At 40.0% G+C, this 18180-nt stretch overlaps 1 protein-coding gene across 6 annotated transcripts in view; it reads right to left on the bottom strand.

Annotated features, from left to right (window-relative positions):
* Positions 1-1353: 1353 nt before the first annotated feature.
* Positions 1354-18180, bottom strand: part of LOC107223907 — an 82286-nt gene continuing 65459 nt past the window's right edge. Inside the window, exons 2-9 of one of the 6 annotated variants that reach the window (XR_006903669.1) lie at positions 6126-6522; positions 5110-5901; positions 4834-5013; positions 3357-3498; positions 2798-2928; positions 2515-2582; positions 2047-2386; positions 1354-1623 (exon numbers count right to left, since the gene is read on the bottom strand). Coding sequence is in view for 2 of the 6 variants with exons in the window: in XM_046736222.1 (XP_046592178.1) it covers positions 2209-2386; positions 2515-2582; positions 2798-2928; positions 3357-3498; positions 4834-5013; positions 5110-5901; positions 6126-6522 (1888 nt within the window). In the remaining 4 variants the exon portion in view is untranslated. Of the gene's footprint in view, positions 1624-1650; positions 2387-2514; positions 2583-2797; positions 2929-3352; positions 3499-4833; positions 5014-5109; positions 5902-6125; positions 6523-18180 lie in introns of those variants that run through there. The other 5 variants (XR_006903670.1, XR_006903671.1, XR_006903668.1 and 2 more) reach the window with 5 other exon arrangements.

The raw sequence follows: 18180 nt of genomic DNA on the forward strand, positions 1-18180 counted from the left end.
GTATTTATAAATGTAAGAATGATTGATACAATAAATACAAAGTCGAATATTTTATGGCACTAGAAAACAATGTAGTGCGATCAAAGCGAAATATGCGGAGGTATAAAAAAAAACGTCTAAACTTATGAAAATTAAATGGAACGTTGACTTTTCAATCCAATGTCAAGAAATTCTTGACAGTAACTGACATTTATTCCGGTAGTGTCGTTACTTTAACGTGGTTATCAAAGTGAATCGTGCCAAAGAGTTTTCTTAATTAAACAAAGTCACAAACAAATAATTATGTGCGAGTCTCGTCGTACATGTATAATAATTTTAGCTCTGGCTGTCAATAAAAGGCATGACAGCTGGCAGTGATTTTGGCAGTGAAATTATTTGATATAGGTGGCAGTCGATTTTTCCATTTATGGTTGTAGTATTCTTAATAATTAAGGTATGCTATCCTAGGCCCAAGCATTACGCCAAAGGACACAAATAATTCTTCTAACTATGTACATATCAGTTCAATCTGCAGTGGCACGCATTACTTTACTTTTTTGAAAAAAAATGTTTTATCCCAGTGTCGATTTGATGCCGGACAAGAATAGTTATGAAGCGAAAAAGAAACCCAACAAAAATAGGTTTTAGAAAGAATTGCAGCTACATCTGCAGTTGAATAGCAAATCTGATTTGAAACTTGGACACAAGGAACTTGTTTTTTTTTTCTGCGAACAGCAAGAAATCTGGCTTAAACACACACGTAGAGAGAGAAAGAGAGATGTGTGTGAGTATGAGCAGGTAATTTTCAATTATTATTATTAAGACGTAACATACACAGACTTATGTCACACAAAGCGATAAAATTAATTTTAAGTATCATTGAAAATGCGTGCCTGCCTGCCTGCAGATATCACTGGATATCTAGAGATCTAGAGAATACATATATAATTATAAATGTAATTATCAATAAATCTATGATCGTTAATTACACATATTGGCAGTGATTCGTAGCTGTTGTGTATTTTCTTCCGCTTATCTACATAATCATTTCCATCTTTGTCGGTCCTAATATACAATACTATTTACCAACTATACTTCCACCTCCTCCCCCCTCCCCTCCTTCTCCTCCTCCACCTCCTCCACCTCCTCCAGCCCCCCCCCCTCCTCCTCCTCCTCCTCCTCCTCCTCCTCCTCCTCCTCCTCCTCCTCCTCCTCCTCCTCCTCCTCCTCCTCCTCCTCCTCCTCCTCCTCCTCCTCCTCCTCCTCCTCCTCCTCCTCCTCCTCCTCCTCCTCCTCCTCCTCCTCCTCCTCCTCCTCCTCCTCCTCCTCCTCCTTCTCCTCCTCCTTCTCCTCCTCCTCCTCCTCCTCCTCCTCCTCCTTCTCCTTCTTCTCCTCCTTCTCCTCCTTCTCCTCCTTCTCCTCCTTCTCCTCCTTCTCCTCCTTGTCTCCAAAGACATAGATTTTAGTCAACTTTACTAAACTTGTAGAATAAGTTTTCGAATGCAAGTCCTCGTGCGATATCAAGGAGACTTTATGTCGCACCACCCAATATGCTTGAAGATATTATTCGTGCGACTACCCTTCCGATCAACGGTATCGGAATTTAATTCTCAACAGTTGGTGCACTTTTCGAGCATAGCAAGCCTGACATTAAAGAAGTTAAATTCAATCTCTTACGAGCAGGAGGTTGCGTTTATTTCTATTCGTGTTCAAGAGGTCACATCTCCTAACCAAGTCATAACCATTCTTCTCGCCACCGAGAATAACGTTCTGAGCTCAAGTCCAGAAATGCCAAGACCGATTTAGATATTAATTGATTTTTAAGGCCACCAGAGTGATTATCTCCTGAAAATGTTAACTAACAGTCAATACTTAAGTAGATGAAAATCGTTAATCAGTAGATTTTATAACTTAGGGAAACATCCATGGCTAGGCACTTTTGGTCGACTCGGCTTTTCTGGAATCGATCGCGTCGAGAACAACAAGAAATCATAAATCAGACGTAAAATAATTATTATTCTAGTTTATCGTAAATTACACTAAATAAATTAAAAATACCTCTTATACCTCATTGTTCAACTCGGAGCGCGTATTTTGTCCGTTTGTACCGCGCGACTATGATCACCAGCACCTTCCACGACATCCTGTCGGGACTGCTGCTTCAATGTTTCTCGCGATCTTGGAGATAACTCTTCTTCATTTATTTACCGTCAAATAAATTTATTGGTATCACGAGTTTTTAACTGGTTTCCGGCGTTGTTTCGTTCGAGACTGAGGGAGCGTTCCACTATTCATTGCCGGATACAACGCTAGGTTTACTTCATCCGGCGATGTCGCTGCAGCGTTGGATATTCTAATGCATTTCATGTCTTGCACTTCAGATTCAAGGACCCACTCGTCTGGAACTCTGTGCAAATAAAGTATACACAAAATTAACATAGCAGAAAGACTGTGCACCTTTGATTTTCAACGAAGCGTTCTTAAAGCTAAAGGAGAAGGCAGATGTCGAAAGCTGTTTTGACAAATGCAACTCACATGTCGTGTGGATACCATCGCAATAACACCTTGGTCTTGCCATCCTGCTCTACTCTTCGAGCTAGAACCTGGAATAAAATAGAAACAATGTAATTTTTAAAAATAGAACTTTCCAAGTAAAATTTTAATCCAAGGAAGCTGCTTATGATCAAGCGGTGCTTCATTTCGTCACAGTATTATTTTTTCCTTCAAAACATTTTTTTCAAACCTTTCAGCATTCAAGGTCAAGTCATTGTCGGAAGCAATCAAATAGTACCATGGCAGGAAAGCTTTCGATACTTACCTGACTTGTTAAGACCATCGAGTTTCCGGGAGTTTCTGCTAAATGGCCTTGTGTGCGAGTTCGTGCAAGTTCCAGAAGTCGATGATGCAAACCTTCCATAACACCTGTGTCGATGAAGTCGAACAACCTTGCTGTGGTAAAAAAATTGAGAATAATTGAATGTCAAATCACACGTTGGAGGTGATCTCAATACTTAAAGTACGGATACGAATCGAAATTCAGAATATATGCATCCATATTGGAACCGAACGAATCAACTCTACAGCTTTCGATTATTATTGCGTTACTCATATTGTACCAAGCTTTGCCAAATCCTATATTGGCAAACGAGGTTGAATTCAAGTTAAATATGGAACATGCCATTTATATCTACTTTCTTTGCATGCAGATCATGTTTGAATTCTCAACTTTGAGTTTCGAATGAAAGTTTGCAAGAAAAATCATATAATCTTTGTCCCAGATAAATACTGCCATCAGATCTTTTCTAAAATCATCTAAATAGTCACAATCACACGAAACATGCATTTACTTTCATTTTTATAACTTTTGCTTTACCTACCAGACCAAGGTTGTCGTCTATATCTCAAACGTTTACCGTTTCTTCTGACCAATTTTCCACCATTCTCGCAACTTTTTCTACTGCTACTGCTGCTAGTTTCTGGTTGATTGAAGTGACCATTGACGTGTCTTTCTAATGTAATCTGTGAAAAGGCAATCAGAAACCGATTAGCGAATGAGCAATGGGCATTTTTCAGAGAGAGTGCCATCAAAAGAGTGAAGGTAATAAAACGGCACGCTTTTTTATTATACCTACGAGATCAGTTTTACAATTCAACTAATCACACCGTTTCTTTTTCCATCAGTTACTACAAGGTACATTCGTTCACAACAGGTTTCACGTTTACCAATGATAATATACCCTGGCAGTAACTATCTATGCTCATTGGTTAGCAGTCAGGGTTCACATAGCCTGCGATTTCACTTTGTGCATAGGTATGTACAAAGTTGATCTGTTAGATAATTGTTATTTGGCACGATGATTCAGCTATCGCTGGAATATGGTCAGGATGTTTCTTTATTACCTAAATGAAATGTATTATGGACCAATTTCGATGAATCGCTTCGAATGAGTTTGATGAGAAATAATGCTTACAGAGCTGGTTCTATGTACGACCAAACGTCATACAAATGAAAACCAGTTATCGACGCATGATATACTAGAGTTTAGGCTGATTAACTATTTTTGCGTTCAGGAAAGCCCTTGTATTACAATTCAAATGAGTGTTGACCCTTTGAAGGTTACGACTGTAACATACATCTAGATGATTTACAATTTCAAAATACTTTACCCAATGCTGTGCCAAGACTTTGAAAACGATACGATTTAAACATTTTCCATGGAACGAGTCGATTGACTTTGCGGGACATAAATTGATTAATGGACAGTGAAAATTACGTCAATTATTCCGAGTTTGGTGCCATTTACCATAGCAGAAAGTAAACTGTTGTAGGCGGTTCTATGAAAAATTCACGTACAAGCAGTTTTGAATGCAATTACATGAATCTACAAGCTTCAAACTTGACCGCCTATTGGATTATCAATCACTTTCAAGTCTTGTTTGCAAAAGAGGTTTGATCGGGTAGAGAGAAATATTTTTAAAAATCAGAAAACGAACGGTCACAATATCAAATTTTTTAAATTATCTTTACTCGCTAAGTATACAGGTTGCAACAGCATTAACACTACATCACACCGATGTCAAACGATTAGGCTTCGTCTCATACCTACAATCTTTGAGACATGTTATTCATATGTTGATCGCTCAAGTCTGATTGTGAGATTTGTATGGGTATAGGGGTAGTAGAGATATTACCATAGTCAATTTTCTCTATAAAAAAAGACTCCAGACAACGGAATACTTGACTTTGTTTTCATCTAGGGAGGATGAGGAGGGATCTTTCAAACGAATCGTGCCAAGTACATTTCCTCAGCTTGATAGTACAGGCGACACTAGTTATTTGAAAGCGCAAAATACCTGTGAACTGAATCTGCTACCACATCCGTCAACGATGCACCTGAACGGTTTATTTCCACCATGTGAAAGAACATGTCTCTCCAACCACCGACGAGAGCAGGAAGTTCTCCCTTGTACTTTACAGCCCTGCCAGTGACAAATGAAATTGTCACCACCAGTTTGAGTATTGATGTGAGAAACCTGGAAGGATAGGTTTGTTATAGATTATATATAGAACTGCCAGGACAAACGAACGAGTATCGTCGAAAATTGTTAACGTTACATGGTTATATCGACCTGCAAATGCTCAAGTAGACCACTGCTCGACTCAAATCTGGCGTCGCATTGGTCCCAATTGCAGATACCGCTGTCTGTTGTCTGGGGTCTGTTCTTTCCCGGTGCTTGAGCTGGAAATCGGATGGTGGTCGGTGCAGAAAGTATAGGCGACAGAGGTTCCTTCGGTTTGTTGTCAACGTGGGCTACCTCGTCGTCCTGCGGGGTACGGGGACCGGTGGGGGGCGGCCGCGAGAGATGTTCGTTCTGTGATCTGGTTGCAATAATCGTCGACGTCAAATTGTTGTTCTCGTTTACGGTCGGCTTGGCGAACGCGTCGTCTCGAAAACCGACGTCATCTATGGCCTCCGTCGTCGGCGAGGAGGTCGGGTTCGGGTTCGGGTTCGAATTTAGAGTTGGGGTGGGAGTGGGGGTGGGGGTGGGGGTGGGGGTCGGGGTCGGAGGCGGTGAGGACATAATTTTTGGATCGGGACTGATGTTGGACGGCAGACGCATGGATGAGAGCTTTACAGTCGGAAGGGAGTTTAGAATGTTGGTCGAAATAGGTAGACTAGGAACGGGGTTTGGTAGTTTTTCAATTTTATTATGAGCACGTGGCACGATAACGGGCAACTTTTTCAACGGTGGCGGCGACATCGTCAGCGTGCGAACCTCCCAGTCGTTCGGCCTTCCGTTCGGAGGCGTTGTCCCCAAATACTTGGCCAGTCCACCTTTGTTTCTCTGAACTGTCGGAGGTCGGCGAAATTCTGGCGAACTCTTGGCGACCAGCGTCGACATTTCTAATGACTTCTTCACCTATTTCAATGATACAGAATATTAGGTATACGTATACGGTACGCACCTATATTATACAATAACGCATGTTGCGAATCGACAATGTCATCCAAAGAAATATTTACGAAACTTAATTGGCATGAGTATACGTATTAATAATATGATACGCACGGGAGATCGATCGCTACTTTTTTTTCTCTCTTTTCGCTCTCTCTCTCTCTTTTTTTTTTTTTTTTTGCAAATACCTTGACTTGCTGCGGCTTGATCTGGGTCTTGAAATACTCGGTGATCTTTCCCTGTGTGCAATTTATTCGGCCATTCGGCCCTTCGTGATGGCGGTGCTGACCCTTTCCTCGGTTAGTCGGGTCGGCAGCCCCGGCCTTGGGCAGGGTCCCAGCTTCCGGTTCGCCCTTAATCTTCTTCAAGGTAGAACAAGCGGTGGCGGCGAGGGGTGGCGTCCAGGGCCATTGAGGGCCCCGCGAGGGGGTTGACGTAGGGGGCGCCAGCTTGTGCAGGGGGCTTGGGCCACTCGATCGAATACTGGCGAGACCTTCGTCGCTGCTCGTACTACAGGGTGATCCGGGCTCGGTTATGTCGCTGGTCCCGCTGCTGCTGCATTCGCCGCAGGAGACGACCACTCCGCTGTGAAATCGAAGCAAAAATTAATGCTTTGTTTACGTCGGGAGCCAGCTCGTCCAAATTTTGTGATACAAGGCTCTACACATCAACAGACAACTATCGCGTGGACGTATTTCGCAGGTATATGTTGCACAGGTATACTTCGTAAATGGTCGGCTGTCTGCTCTCGGTCACGCCGTACGAGGACACACTGGGAAATTGCACCGCGATTGCCAAATGATCATATTACCAGAAGCGAGACTAAATTACAGTTCAAACCTTACCAATTTTGCCGCAACGGCGCCGCGGCGCTTCGTCATTTGACCAAATTTGCAAAATTGGGACGAGCTGTACGGCACAGTTTGTTCGAGGCTACTTTAAAATAAATATAAATGTAGACGATTTTGGGAAAATAGGCGAGAGGGTAGCTACGCCTGACCAGATTGATGGATGACTTGAAATAATTTAATAAAAAGAAAAAATTATGTTTGATAGTTTCTAATATGAATTTCTGAATCCGAAACTGGGTATGAAATGACGTGGAATACTGATTGAGCTAAATAATAATTGCTGCGAGAAGTCATTAGAGAGTGCGAGGTACGGGTGTTGAATCAATTGCAAGAAACAATATATTATGCATGATCCATATTGACGGCCGCGCACGGGCACTGACACCGCTGATAAAGCCTGGATAAAATTTCGAGGGACAATAGCCAGCATTGAACGGCCACTGTTGCAATCCAGTCAAGACCGAGATATCGATAGCTAGGGGTCAACGTTCTCACATCTCTGCTGATCAACTCTAATCAGTATAGTCATGCGCTTAGGGAGAGAACGGACGGACGACCATGATAGCCACTCACGACATGTCAGCCTCTTCAGCTAAGCGCTGATCGTAGGGTTGCAGATATGGGTATTATGTGTGCATACATACGTAATAGGCGCATATGCGCACGTGCCTAACTTGATAGCGGAATTAATTGATAATGAGTTAATGTCGATACATTAGGAAAGAGATTATTTTTGCTTTTGAAGCATTTGATGCTACAGGCGTGAAACGAGATAATAGAAGGCGAGGGAGGAAGTGTGGAGTGGAGCTAACGTGAACTAAGTACGATGGGTTAATACCACGTGGTATAAATAAGCAAGTTATATAAACGCCGCGTTACTAATGGTCGTAATTTACCAACGAATTTCGAAAACGTCAGCCGCGCATGTTCCACGGGCAACCATAGAGAGGACTGATTGTAAGTATAAGGCGCAAACTGCAGTTACAAGATGACATGCAGACTTAGGCATACTCGCTGACGACGAACTGGAGTTACGTGAGTAATTGTAAAAACCGGTTCACGGGATGAAGAGGAGTTCTTACTCAACATAAACACTGTCCTCGGGACAATGTTCTTCGGGGACACTACGTCCGCGCACATTCCCCCCGAGATGGGAATGGGCAATGTCGGGTCACCGAATTGCAAGGCTATACGTGACGTGGCACTCCCCTACCTCTTGTAAGTGCAACGCCACTTGCGACGAACCGAACACCGAAGTACACGTGGTGTTAATTAATCCTGTTATATCTATACGGGCGCAGATCATACACATTGCGTACATACTGCGTTTATATAATCTCTCTCTATATATTTCTGGGATTTTCTTCCTTCGTCGGTAAGAGAACTCCGTTACTATTCCACATTTTAGGCACCTTTTCGCTTCCGAATTTTTGCGAGACTGACCTAATTTTCATTGATCTCCGTGATAAGACAATCATAACACTGGTAACCAGATTCTCACTTCATTTTTTCATTTCTCACTTTTCATATTCACTTAATTTAACTCTACCTGTTATCTCTAACTCCAATTTTACTTTATCTCATCCCTTGTCTTAACTTACTATTGTAGTCTCCACTGTAATCTACTTTAATTTCTTTTCTTTATTTTCGTTTTCTGATTTTACCTATTTTAAGTTGTTATTTTCTGTCTGCTTACTTGCACTTTCTGTTTGTTTTTTTCTTGCTATATCCTGTAATTAATTTTCTATCTTATGTACTTGTCCAATATCGCTATGGACATAATAAATTATACCTATTTATTTATCTCTCTAGCCATATACATACTCATACACACGCGGGCACATACCAAGCCGAATAATGTATAGTCAATTTCCAATACGAATGATTTCAAGTTGGCGATTGGACGACCTTTGCAATATTAAGTACACATCATCGGGTGGCATACCACACATATGGGAATCTCTGCACGTATGGTCAATTATGATTGTATTTCTATTGCTGCCAAGTATGCAATATCATTGTTACGTCGCATCTCGAGGCGTTGAAGTGCAATGCTCGCCTGGATCGTGAAACGGTGACAAAGATCTGGGAAAGAAATAGTAAGAACTTGGTGAGCTGGAACTCTGCATCGAGACAAAAATTCATAACAACTCAGAGAGAGGGGGTTATATTTCGACCCCGCCATCCGCTGTTGCAGTTTGCTAATCCACTGCTTGACTGACCTTCGACTTTCCAGATAACGGGATTATATGCGAGCAGGGAGCGACCGGTTAAACCACAGGTACTCCCTCGAGTCATACTGCGCCTCACATTCGTTTATAATTGTTTATAGAAACTGCAGCATGGTCTACCTAACGAGGCAGGCTCCGGCATGTCGAGAGCTGTGAAAAATCTCCCTGTACTTGGCTCGCCAAGGACGACATTGAAAATCAGGTGCTGCATGATTGCATGCAATGATGAATAGTCGTTAATCAAAGGATCCGAATTTCTCAACCTACGGTCTTTCCTTGCAGCACTGGAGATATTAGCTGCCATCCGCCATTGACCTTCTGTTCCTTGACTGAGAATCTCAAATTTTAGAGTTTCTGATAACCCTACCGATGTTCCAAATTCTTAGGTTGTAACTTTTCTTACATACAGTCTCGTCAAATAAGTCTTTCCTCATCAATGAAGTGCCACGAAGAAATTTACCCTACAACGATACGAAATCCAATGATGTACCCAATTTTCATACAGCAATTAAGTGTACGTAGGTATGTACGTGGTGCACACAATATATCTACACGTACAGAAGCAAGTAACCGCTGGATATCTAAATAGAACGGTTGTTAACCCTCGCGAATCTGCGAGGTTTTCGCTACTACCGTGGTGCAGCATAAACACGGTGAACCTTAAGACACACCCGGGTTCATTTGCCCGTGATGTTGTAACGCTTCTCTCCTCAACCGGATAAGACTGCGAAGGACCGAGTGAGAAGAGGAGAGCGAGATGGAGGGGAGAGAAGAGCCGAGGCAGAGAGAAGAGGGAAGAGGGCGGCAACAGCCTCTGCATAGTTGGTATTCACTTCCAAGTTCTAGGCGGTAGACTTACAACACACTCGGCTCTACAAGCCTGCCTTCCTATACTTAGAACTCACAATCAGAAGAACTTCCTCTCCGTTCTTGTCTTCTTAATTCTGCCTTGAGTAAATTCAGGTTGGGTCGATTCGAGTTTAGGCAAGTCAAAATTCATCATTACCTAAAGTTTATTGTTACATTCGTTGTATGACTCTGCTGGTCTCATTTGTCGCCATCTGCATCGTTTCTCGCATAATATAATCATACCTACTTTTGCTAGCAACAGACCCGAGCAAGTGCGACCAGTGTCACACTAGAGTTGCCAGTAATGACTGTCTTGGGAAATACACGTAAGAATTGGTAGTTATGCGTACAGAACGGCGCACATCTGTATAGCAGATAAGGTAGGTAGTAGGTTGGCTCTTATACTTGATTCTCCTCATTCCTGCCAAATTACCACTTGGAAGAAAGCAGTGATAGCTGCAGTAAGGCCAGACTTAAAATTGTTTGTCCCAGGTGAATCTCAATTCCCATTCATTTGTGCCACCGCATATCTCTAGCGCTGTAAACTGGTATACAATATACATCTACGTGTAAGTTTGATGTTTTTAGGTATGTGCAAAACAGCTCGGAGCTTCTATATAACACAAACACCCCTGTCCCAAAACAATACTTTCGCTTCGACTTTCTTTGATTTTACGGGTATTCCATTTCAGCGAAACGTAACACTCTGGGTTTGAAGATTTGAAGACTAGAAAAAATCAAGCGATTTAGAAGAGAGGAAACGAAATGGTATGAGCGAAGGTCTAGCGGTGTTTAGGTACACTGTTCTGCGCGTAACAACACACATGTGTAGCTGTGTCCGTTGTCAGAATAAACACTGGCAAAGAGAGAAACTAAGACATCGATTGATTCATTGAATTTTATTGTGCCCTAGCTATGTTATGGGACAAAGGTTGAATACAGTAGAGAAAAATACAGTTTCAAAATACAAATTCGAATAAGCGACAAGATACAAAAAATATATACATATATCGGGGTGAAGCCTCGGAAAGGCGGAGAGGATGAAGGACTTGCATGTCGAGGATTGCTCATTGTAAAAACGCGATGATCTCAACACGTTCGGTCAATTCGCCCGCTTGACCGTGACTGTCGATTTCATCCAAGCGTTGTTATAAACAAACCATTTGTTTGTTCTATATTCAAAGCATGCTGAATAACGCTTGACGCTCGATACGGCGGATTCATTCAAAATTCAAGTTTCGAATTCACTTGATGACATATCCCCTTTATTCTTCGCTGACACATATATATATATTAGGCTGATTCAAAAAAAACGGCTAATTTTTTTTTTTCAAAATCCTCACATAAAAACTTCCGAGAAGGTGTGAAAAGACGCCTGTAAAAAGCAGAACCCTTAATATTATTATTAAGAGGTCGCGCATCGGGAATTTCTATTTCCCGTTTAAATAACACTGGAATAAATTTTTTAAAATTTTGCAATTTCGTATTTTTGCAACGGCTCATTGAATTAGCGGACCAAAGCATATTTTTGAAGGAAATTTGACGCTCTACAAAAAAAGTCCTTACAAAGGTTTCGATAGTCACACTCCTTCAAAAGTTATTCGAGGTCAAAGTTGAACTTATAAAAAAATTCAATGTTTTTTTTTTCGATGATACTATGAATCTTTTCTCATTATTTTGTTATAAAGAGGATAGATTTCGGAACAATTACATTTCTAAATAGTCAAGTGCATCAGTTATGGATTCTCCATGATAACATGTTTATTATTTAACATCGCATTTTTGTAAGGTAACTTTATATTGACTCGATGGGAAAATTAATGATTGAAAAAGCCCAATTAGAGTAAAATATATTTATTAAATATATATTTATAACAAAATAATGGGAAAAGATTCATAGTATCATCGAAAAAAAAAACATTGAATTTTTTTGTAAGTTCAACTTTGACCTCGAATAACTTTTGAAGGAGTGTGACTATCGAAAACTTTGTAAGGACTTTTTTTGTAGAGTGTCAAATTTCCTACAAAAATATGCTTTGGTCCGCTAATTCAATGAGCCGTTGCAAAAATACGAAATTGCAAAATTTAAAAAAATTTATTCCTGTGTTATTTAAACGGGAAATAGAAATTCCCGATGCGCGACCTCTTAATAGTAATATTAAGGGCTCTGCTTTTTACAGGCGTCTTTTCACACCTTCTCGGAAGTTTTGAATCAGCCTAATATATATATGACAAAAAAAACGGCTGATATATATATATATATATATATATATATACACACACACACACTATATGTTAACGAGAGTCATGATGGTAGCAATGAGCGATGAATAAAAGTAAAAATGAAATAAGTCCATATCTGGATGGAATGAAGTATACGTGTACTCTGTACATATGTCTATTGGATTTGTGATTTATTCCAAATTGTTTGAGTAGATATAGATGAGTTATCGCGAAAAAACTGAAAAATCACGGTTTATGCGATAACTTCGAGCAAAATGGAGTTAGAAAGCTAAAATTTGGCATGAATCAGTCATTTACCATCACAAAACAGTTGGTCACCCGCAAAATCCATTTCGAGTTAGGGCACTATTGGAATGCTTATCCGGCTATGCCCTCCATAAAATCTTGTTAAATAATTTATAATCTACCGTTATCTTCCGTACTTAAAATTTTTTCGAATGTTTTAAATCATTTGGAAACTTGTAAAATCGTTTGAAATCTTGGTACTGTTTGAAACCATTTGAAACCTATGAAATCTACTACTTGTGCAATCGATTCACATGAAATCTCTTGAAGTCGTTCAAATCACGTAAAATTTCCTGATATTGGTTGCAAACTAGTGAAATTTTCTGAAATAAGTACGTTGAAATGTTGAAAGATCAATTTGACAACGCTGAAATAATACGATGCTACAATAGTATATCATATGACGTGGAACGAAAGTTGGCGATTTCGACCAGTGTGAAGTTTGCGCCTGAGCGAAGAGAGGGACGGCAATCACACGAGTGCGATCGCCAACTTTTGACCTGAGTTACACTCGATAGTTTTTGTAACAAGTGGATGAAAAGTTGCGGGGCTTTGCGTGGTAGTTTTGCGAGCCGCAACTGATCAGGGGCGAAAGTGAAGCAATTGTGGACTGCGCATGCTTGAGCCTATCTGTACAACACTGAGATGAAATTGGCTGCTTTCGTCCCGCTGGACTGCTACGCAAAGCCCCACTTTTCATACACGTGTGATAAAAAAATCTTTTAAGATCTATGAGATCAGTTAAAACACCTAATATCTTGTAAAATCTGGTCATATCAGTTGTTACCTTGCAAAATATGCTATCAGATTATTGAAAAACTGTAGGTATGCTTCAATTATTAGTCATTTACCAATCACTTTGAACCGTGCACACTAGCCTGTATCTTTATGAAACAACCTTTAGTGCAGATCCAACCACTAACTGTATCTACCGATTCAACATTACATGTCATTCCTTGTCATTGTCATATGTTGACCAATTGTGATTATTTAAGTCAATCTATTGTTTATCCTAAAACTAACCGTTTCAATGCAATAACGAATATATTACAACTGTACGACACGTGTCAGATTAATTACTGGTAAACTATTACATGTATTTGTGAATCACAAACAATGCTGTATATAAATCCCATGTTAGTTTAATCGCAGTTTTGGATTATACTCTACTTATTTCATACCGCAGACCATTAATATGTAGGGTACAACTTGAAAATCGCTGATAACACTGAAAACTCTATGGTGGAATACGGTGATATAGGTTTCAAAAACCAATGTATTCAGCAAGGTTAATATTTGACAATTAACTATAGATTAACTGATAACACGTAAACATAACATTAGACAACTAATTGAAAAATTAACTGTTGGTATAAACTAAATATTATAATGTCCGGGGACGGAGTGGTTTTGGGGAAACGGGACCGACGTCTATTCGCAACGACTAATTAGCGAATAATTCCCGTGTCGATAAAATTCCGAATTTTGGTTCTTCGTGTAAACAGATCAGTTTTTCCACGTCAGGGGTGGAATGTGCGGGGAGAGGGTGGTTCTGGGAAAGTGGAACGGACGTCTATTGATAGCGACTAATTATCGAATAATTCACGCGCTGATATATCAACAAATTTACGTACGTACAAAAAGTTTTGCGTAATGATTGGCTGGAGGGGTGGAATATCAAGGGTTGACCTGGTTTAAGGAGAATAAAACCGACGTCAATCGACAGCGAATAATTTTTGCGTTGGAATTCTTCGATGTCAGCTTTATTTACATTATTTTTAGTATGTGGCGATGCTAGCTTAATTGTAACCTGGGTATAACGTTTGTTTTTTCTTATTTTTATTTTTATTTTTTTTTAATTTTAAACGGCTGTGGTAGAAAAAATTTCCCCGCAATTAAAAACCGTATAATTAGCAACTAATTCTCTAATTGATAGTTACTTGGTATGTTATATTGGCATAGCGAGCTTCACGGAGGTGAATTACCGTAGTAAATGTATTTCTGATAATTGTTATTGCACTTCTCAAAAGCATTTCAATTACAGAAAAAAAAGAGCAGTAAAAAAGAACTCAGTGCAGTTAACACAAACGCTGACGTTGCATTACGTTAATTACTTTCTCACATCTGTAATTATATATTGTTTAAATTTTGTAACAATTGGTCCAAATTTATGTTCCGCTAGTAACATGATCAGAAAATCGATGAGGTTCGTAAACATCTCATAAATAATCTAACATCAGTGACAGCTGTTTACCGCTTTTTTTTATTCACTTATTAGAACGCGTCGTACGCCCAAAATCAAACTGTAATATTTCGAACACATCTTATTTCAGAAAAATCAACATGAAACTGAATGTACTATACCTTTTACTTTTCGAGTTTGCGGAAATTCCCCAAAATAATATACTTTGAGATCTTGCAACGTAGGTCTGAGCATGCTACATGTATTACTAATTAATAATTTAGCGTTGAGAGTTTATGAGTGTGTAAAATAGTTATATATTTAGACTGACAAATTTCAGCCGTACCTACTTGTTGTACTTGGCGGTTGAATAAAATGTGATTAAAAAGAAGGTGGAGAAAGTTTCCTCTATCGTTTTCACCTCTCAATGTATTGATTATTTTTCTTAAATTTGAGATAGCCATACGTACGTATAGGTGCACCAATTGAAACTGCATTATTGCTATTTCGCGTTCTCACCGTAGTGGTCATAAGTTACAGCAACGATATTAACCATGAATGCTACGGATCTAAACAGATACAACAGTTGTGATTTATTAATAACGTGGAATAATGATCTCGAAATATAAATTGTACATGTTCTTACATTGTGGGATAGTATGTATTCAATCATACGACACAAAAAATCGATGCTGTATGAAAACAGTATGCTTGAATATTTTACGTGGAGCAAAGCAACATTCAAGCTTTAATTTGTACAGTTCATGTGTCCAATGTCTTATCCTTACTGGTTGGTTACCAAACATTTTGATTCGTAATTACTATATCTGAATTCACTTACAAGAAGTAGTATGCATGGGGTGCCTGCGCTTCAGCCCTCCCGTAGATTGGCACGCAATGATAATGTCGGAGAACTTAGCATGGCCATTTGAGATTAGAGAAAAAATAAGTTTTGTGCTAAAATGTGCTTGGTTTGCGCTGCAACGTGCCGCGAATCGCAGGTCCCGATTATCAAAAACCGGGCTCTAATCGTCAAAAAATCATTTTTTCAACCAGCATGGCCATTTTGTTTTTTCGAAAAAGCAAGGGTTGTGTCAGAATGTGCTAGGCTTGTGCTGCGATGTGCCGCAAACAGTAGTCGATTATCTCCAAAAACGTAGCTGATATTGCCAAAAAACTATATTATTAAAATTTTTTTCGTCGAACTTCGGTCATTTTTTTTCTAAACGCGATATCCCGATTCCTCGAGCTGTGTAGGCATCGCTAGGTTTGTGAGATACGTTGTTTCAGGAATCGCCTTTTATGTAATTATTTTCAGATATAGGTGTATGATTGTGCGATTTTCGACAACAGAAATGTCCGATCACTTCCAGTTCAATTGATATAACTATTGTTTTCCTATAGGTAGATTGGGCTGGGATACAATATTCTACGGTGCTTTGACATTTTTCAAACGAGGATTATATCTTGCGTGTCACAATATGCAATCACGATGAGGACCATTCACTTAAAAATTTAACGGTTGTTAATTTAACCCCAACTTGGTGTTGTCATATGCTTTACTCCAATCTGCGGAAAACTTAATTCCACTTGCTGTTGTTGCGACTGCAATTTATTTTCCGTGTACGCAATTCCTGTGTATGAGTGAGCGATGGTAGCGCACCAGCTAGTGGGGCGGGAAGGCTCGATCACACGGTGAGCCGTTTGAATGAGTGCGTGATCCCCTCCATCCAAACTCTTTGCATCGGCTCGGTTCGGTGGATTCCGGCAACGTCCGGCGGTGACCCCTTCTATACGGTCCGGTGCAGGCCCTGGTACTCCTCATGTCTTGTAGCGTATCGACGCAGATGCAGAACTCCCGAATACGACAGCTCACGAAGTTTGTTATTCGCATCCGTACGTTTGCACGTGTGCATATAGGTCCGGCGACAACGTGACATTGTCGCGCATAGTTTTGTTTTGAATTAAACTAAAAGCGCCTTATTGACGAAGTACAAAATTTGTAACTAGTTACTAATAAAACGCTTTTTTGGCGCAATAGCGCCGAAAATTTATAAAACCACCTAATTTTCTATGTGACTTTCGCTCTTATTTTTTACTACTCTTTACTCTCGCTACTTAAACGAAGGTTTAGGTTTTTATCTTACGCGCGTCGACTGCGTAATTGAAATTCGATTGTACCTATTAGTTATTCTTTCCTCAACGATTATATGCAGGCACTGTACCATAATGAATTATGGTGCAAGTAAAATTGTTGTTAGTACAGATCCTCCGGCTATCGTACAACTGAGAGAACTTTTACAATCGTCAGAATTTGAGGTTGTATCAGGCAGCGGTAAAGTTCTTCCTCCAAAAAATGACGTTTTTCAAAGACTTTCCGACGCAATGACCGCATCGTTGCGAAAAAAACCGAAAAATATTTACACGATTATTTTGGAGAACAGGTATACTGACACAGATTCGACAGTCCCGGAATATCACACATAACCATCCGACCATGATAAATGATTCCCTGAACTCCACACTGGATGTTGTTTTAGAATTCAAACTTGATCTAACAAACGTTTGGTCAGAGATGGCACCTGAAACAATAAAATATGACTTTCAGTCTCGCGGTAAACGTGAATTACAGTAACTCAAACGGAATGCCTGGACGCACACCTTGTATGATGCAATATTTGAGGAAACGAAAATACCATGCGCATTGAAGTTCAAAACAAATGAAGTTTCAGAAAGTGGTTTCTATGTCTCAATTACTGGAGATTGTCCTGATTGTAAAACTCGATTTCTTGGACGGATTATTAACATTCCAAGTGAAAATGAACCAACTATTATGGAATGCTTCACTTACGAATTCAACCGGTCCGTAAATCACACTACAAAAAGGCAGTTGGAAGGAGCTCGAAGAATAAAAGTTGCAAAAGAAATGGTAGAGGGAAATATGCTTCCGTGCAATTGGAGGCGAAAAGAAGGTGACCGGTTAATAGATAGTATAGGGGATGATGAACCGGCACACATTCCTAGTGGCCAGGTTCTTAGTAAAGCCGCAACAGAGATGCGAGACAAGATCCTTGGTTTGATTAGAACCCACGATGTTTTCGAAAGTTTTCAGGATATGAAATGTGGGTCTATATACGAAACATCGATTCATTCAATTGGTTTTTTCGAATTTTTTGTGCATTATTGGTCCAAGGAACAACTTGCGGTGTACCAAAAATTTCACAAAACCCTCTATATTGATGGAACTGGGTCTGTGGTCCGCAAAATACGACGGCCTTCCGGCTACAGCCATCATATATATCTGTATCAAGTAGTTACTCAGGCAAACAACAAAACTATACCGGTTTTTCAGATGTTATCTGCTGAACATCATACTGATGCAATTGCAAAGTAGCTTTTGGAATTCTTGCGCACAGGTGCGAAAGAAACTTCGTCGTTTCCTCTACCACAAGAAGTAGTTACAGATTTTGACAAAGCCCTTTTAGGTGGAATTGCCAGAGCTTTTGCACAACAATCGAGTTTGAAAAAATACCTATCATTCTGTTTCGAATATTTGACGGAGGCAATTCTGACACCGCCCGTATGCATTCTGCGCTTTGAT

Source organism: Neodiprion lecontei, chromosome 4, assembly GCF_021901455.1.
Source record: "Neodiprion lecontei isolate iyNeoLeco1 chromosome 4, iyNeoLeco1.1, whole genome shotgun sequence".
NCBI classification, from domain to species: Eukaryota; Metazoa; Arthropoda; class Insecta; order Hymenoptera; family Diprionidae; genus Neodiprion; species Neodiprion lecontei.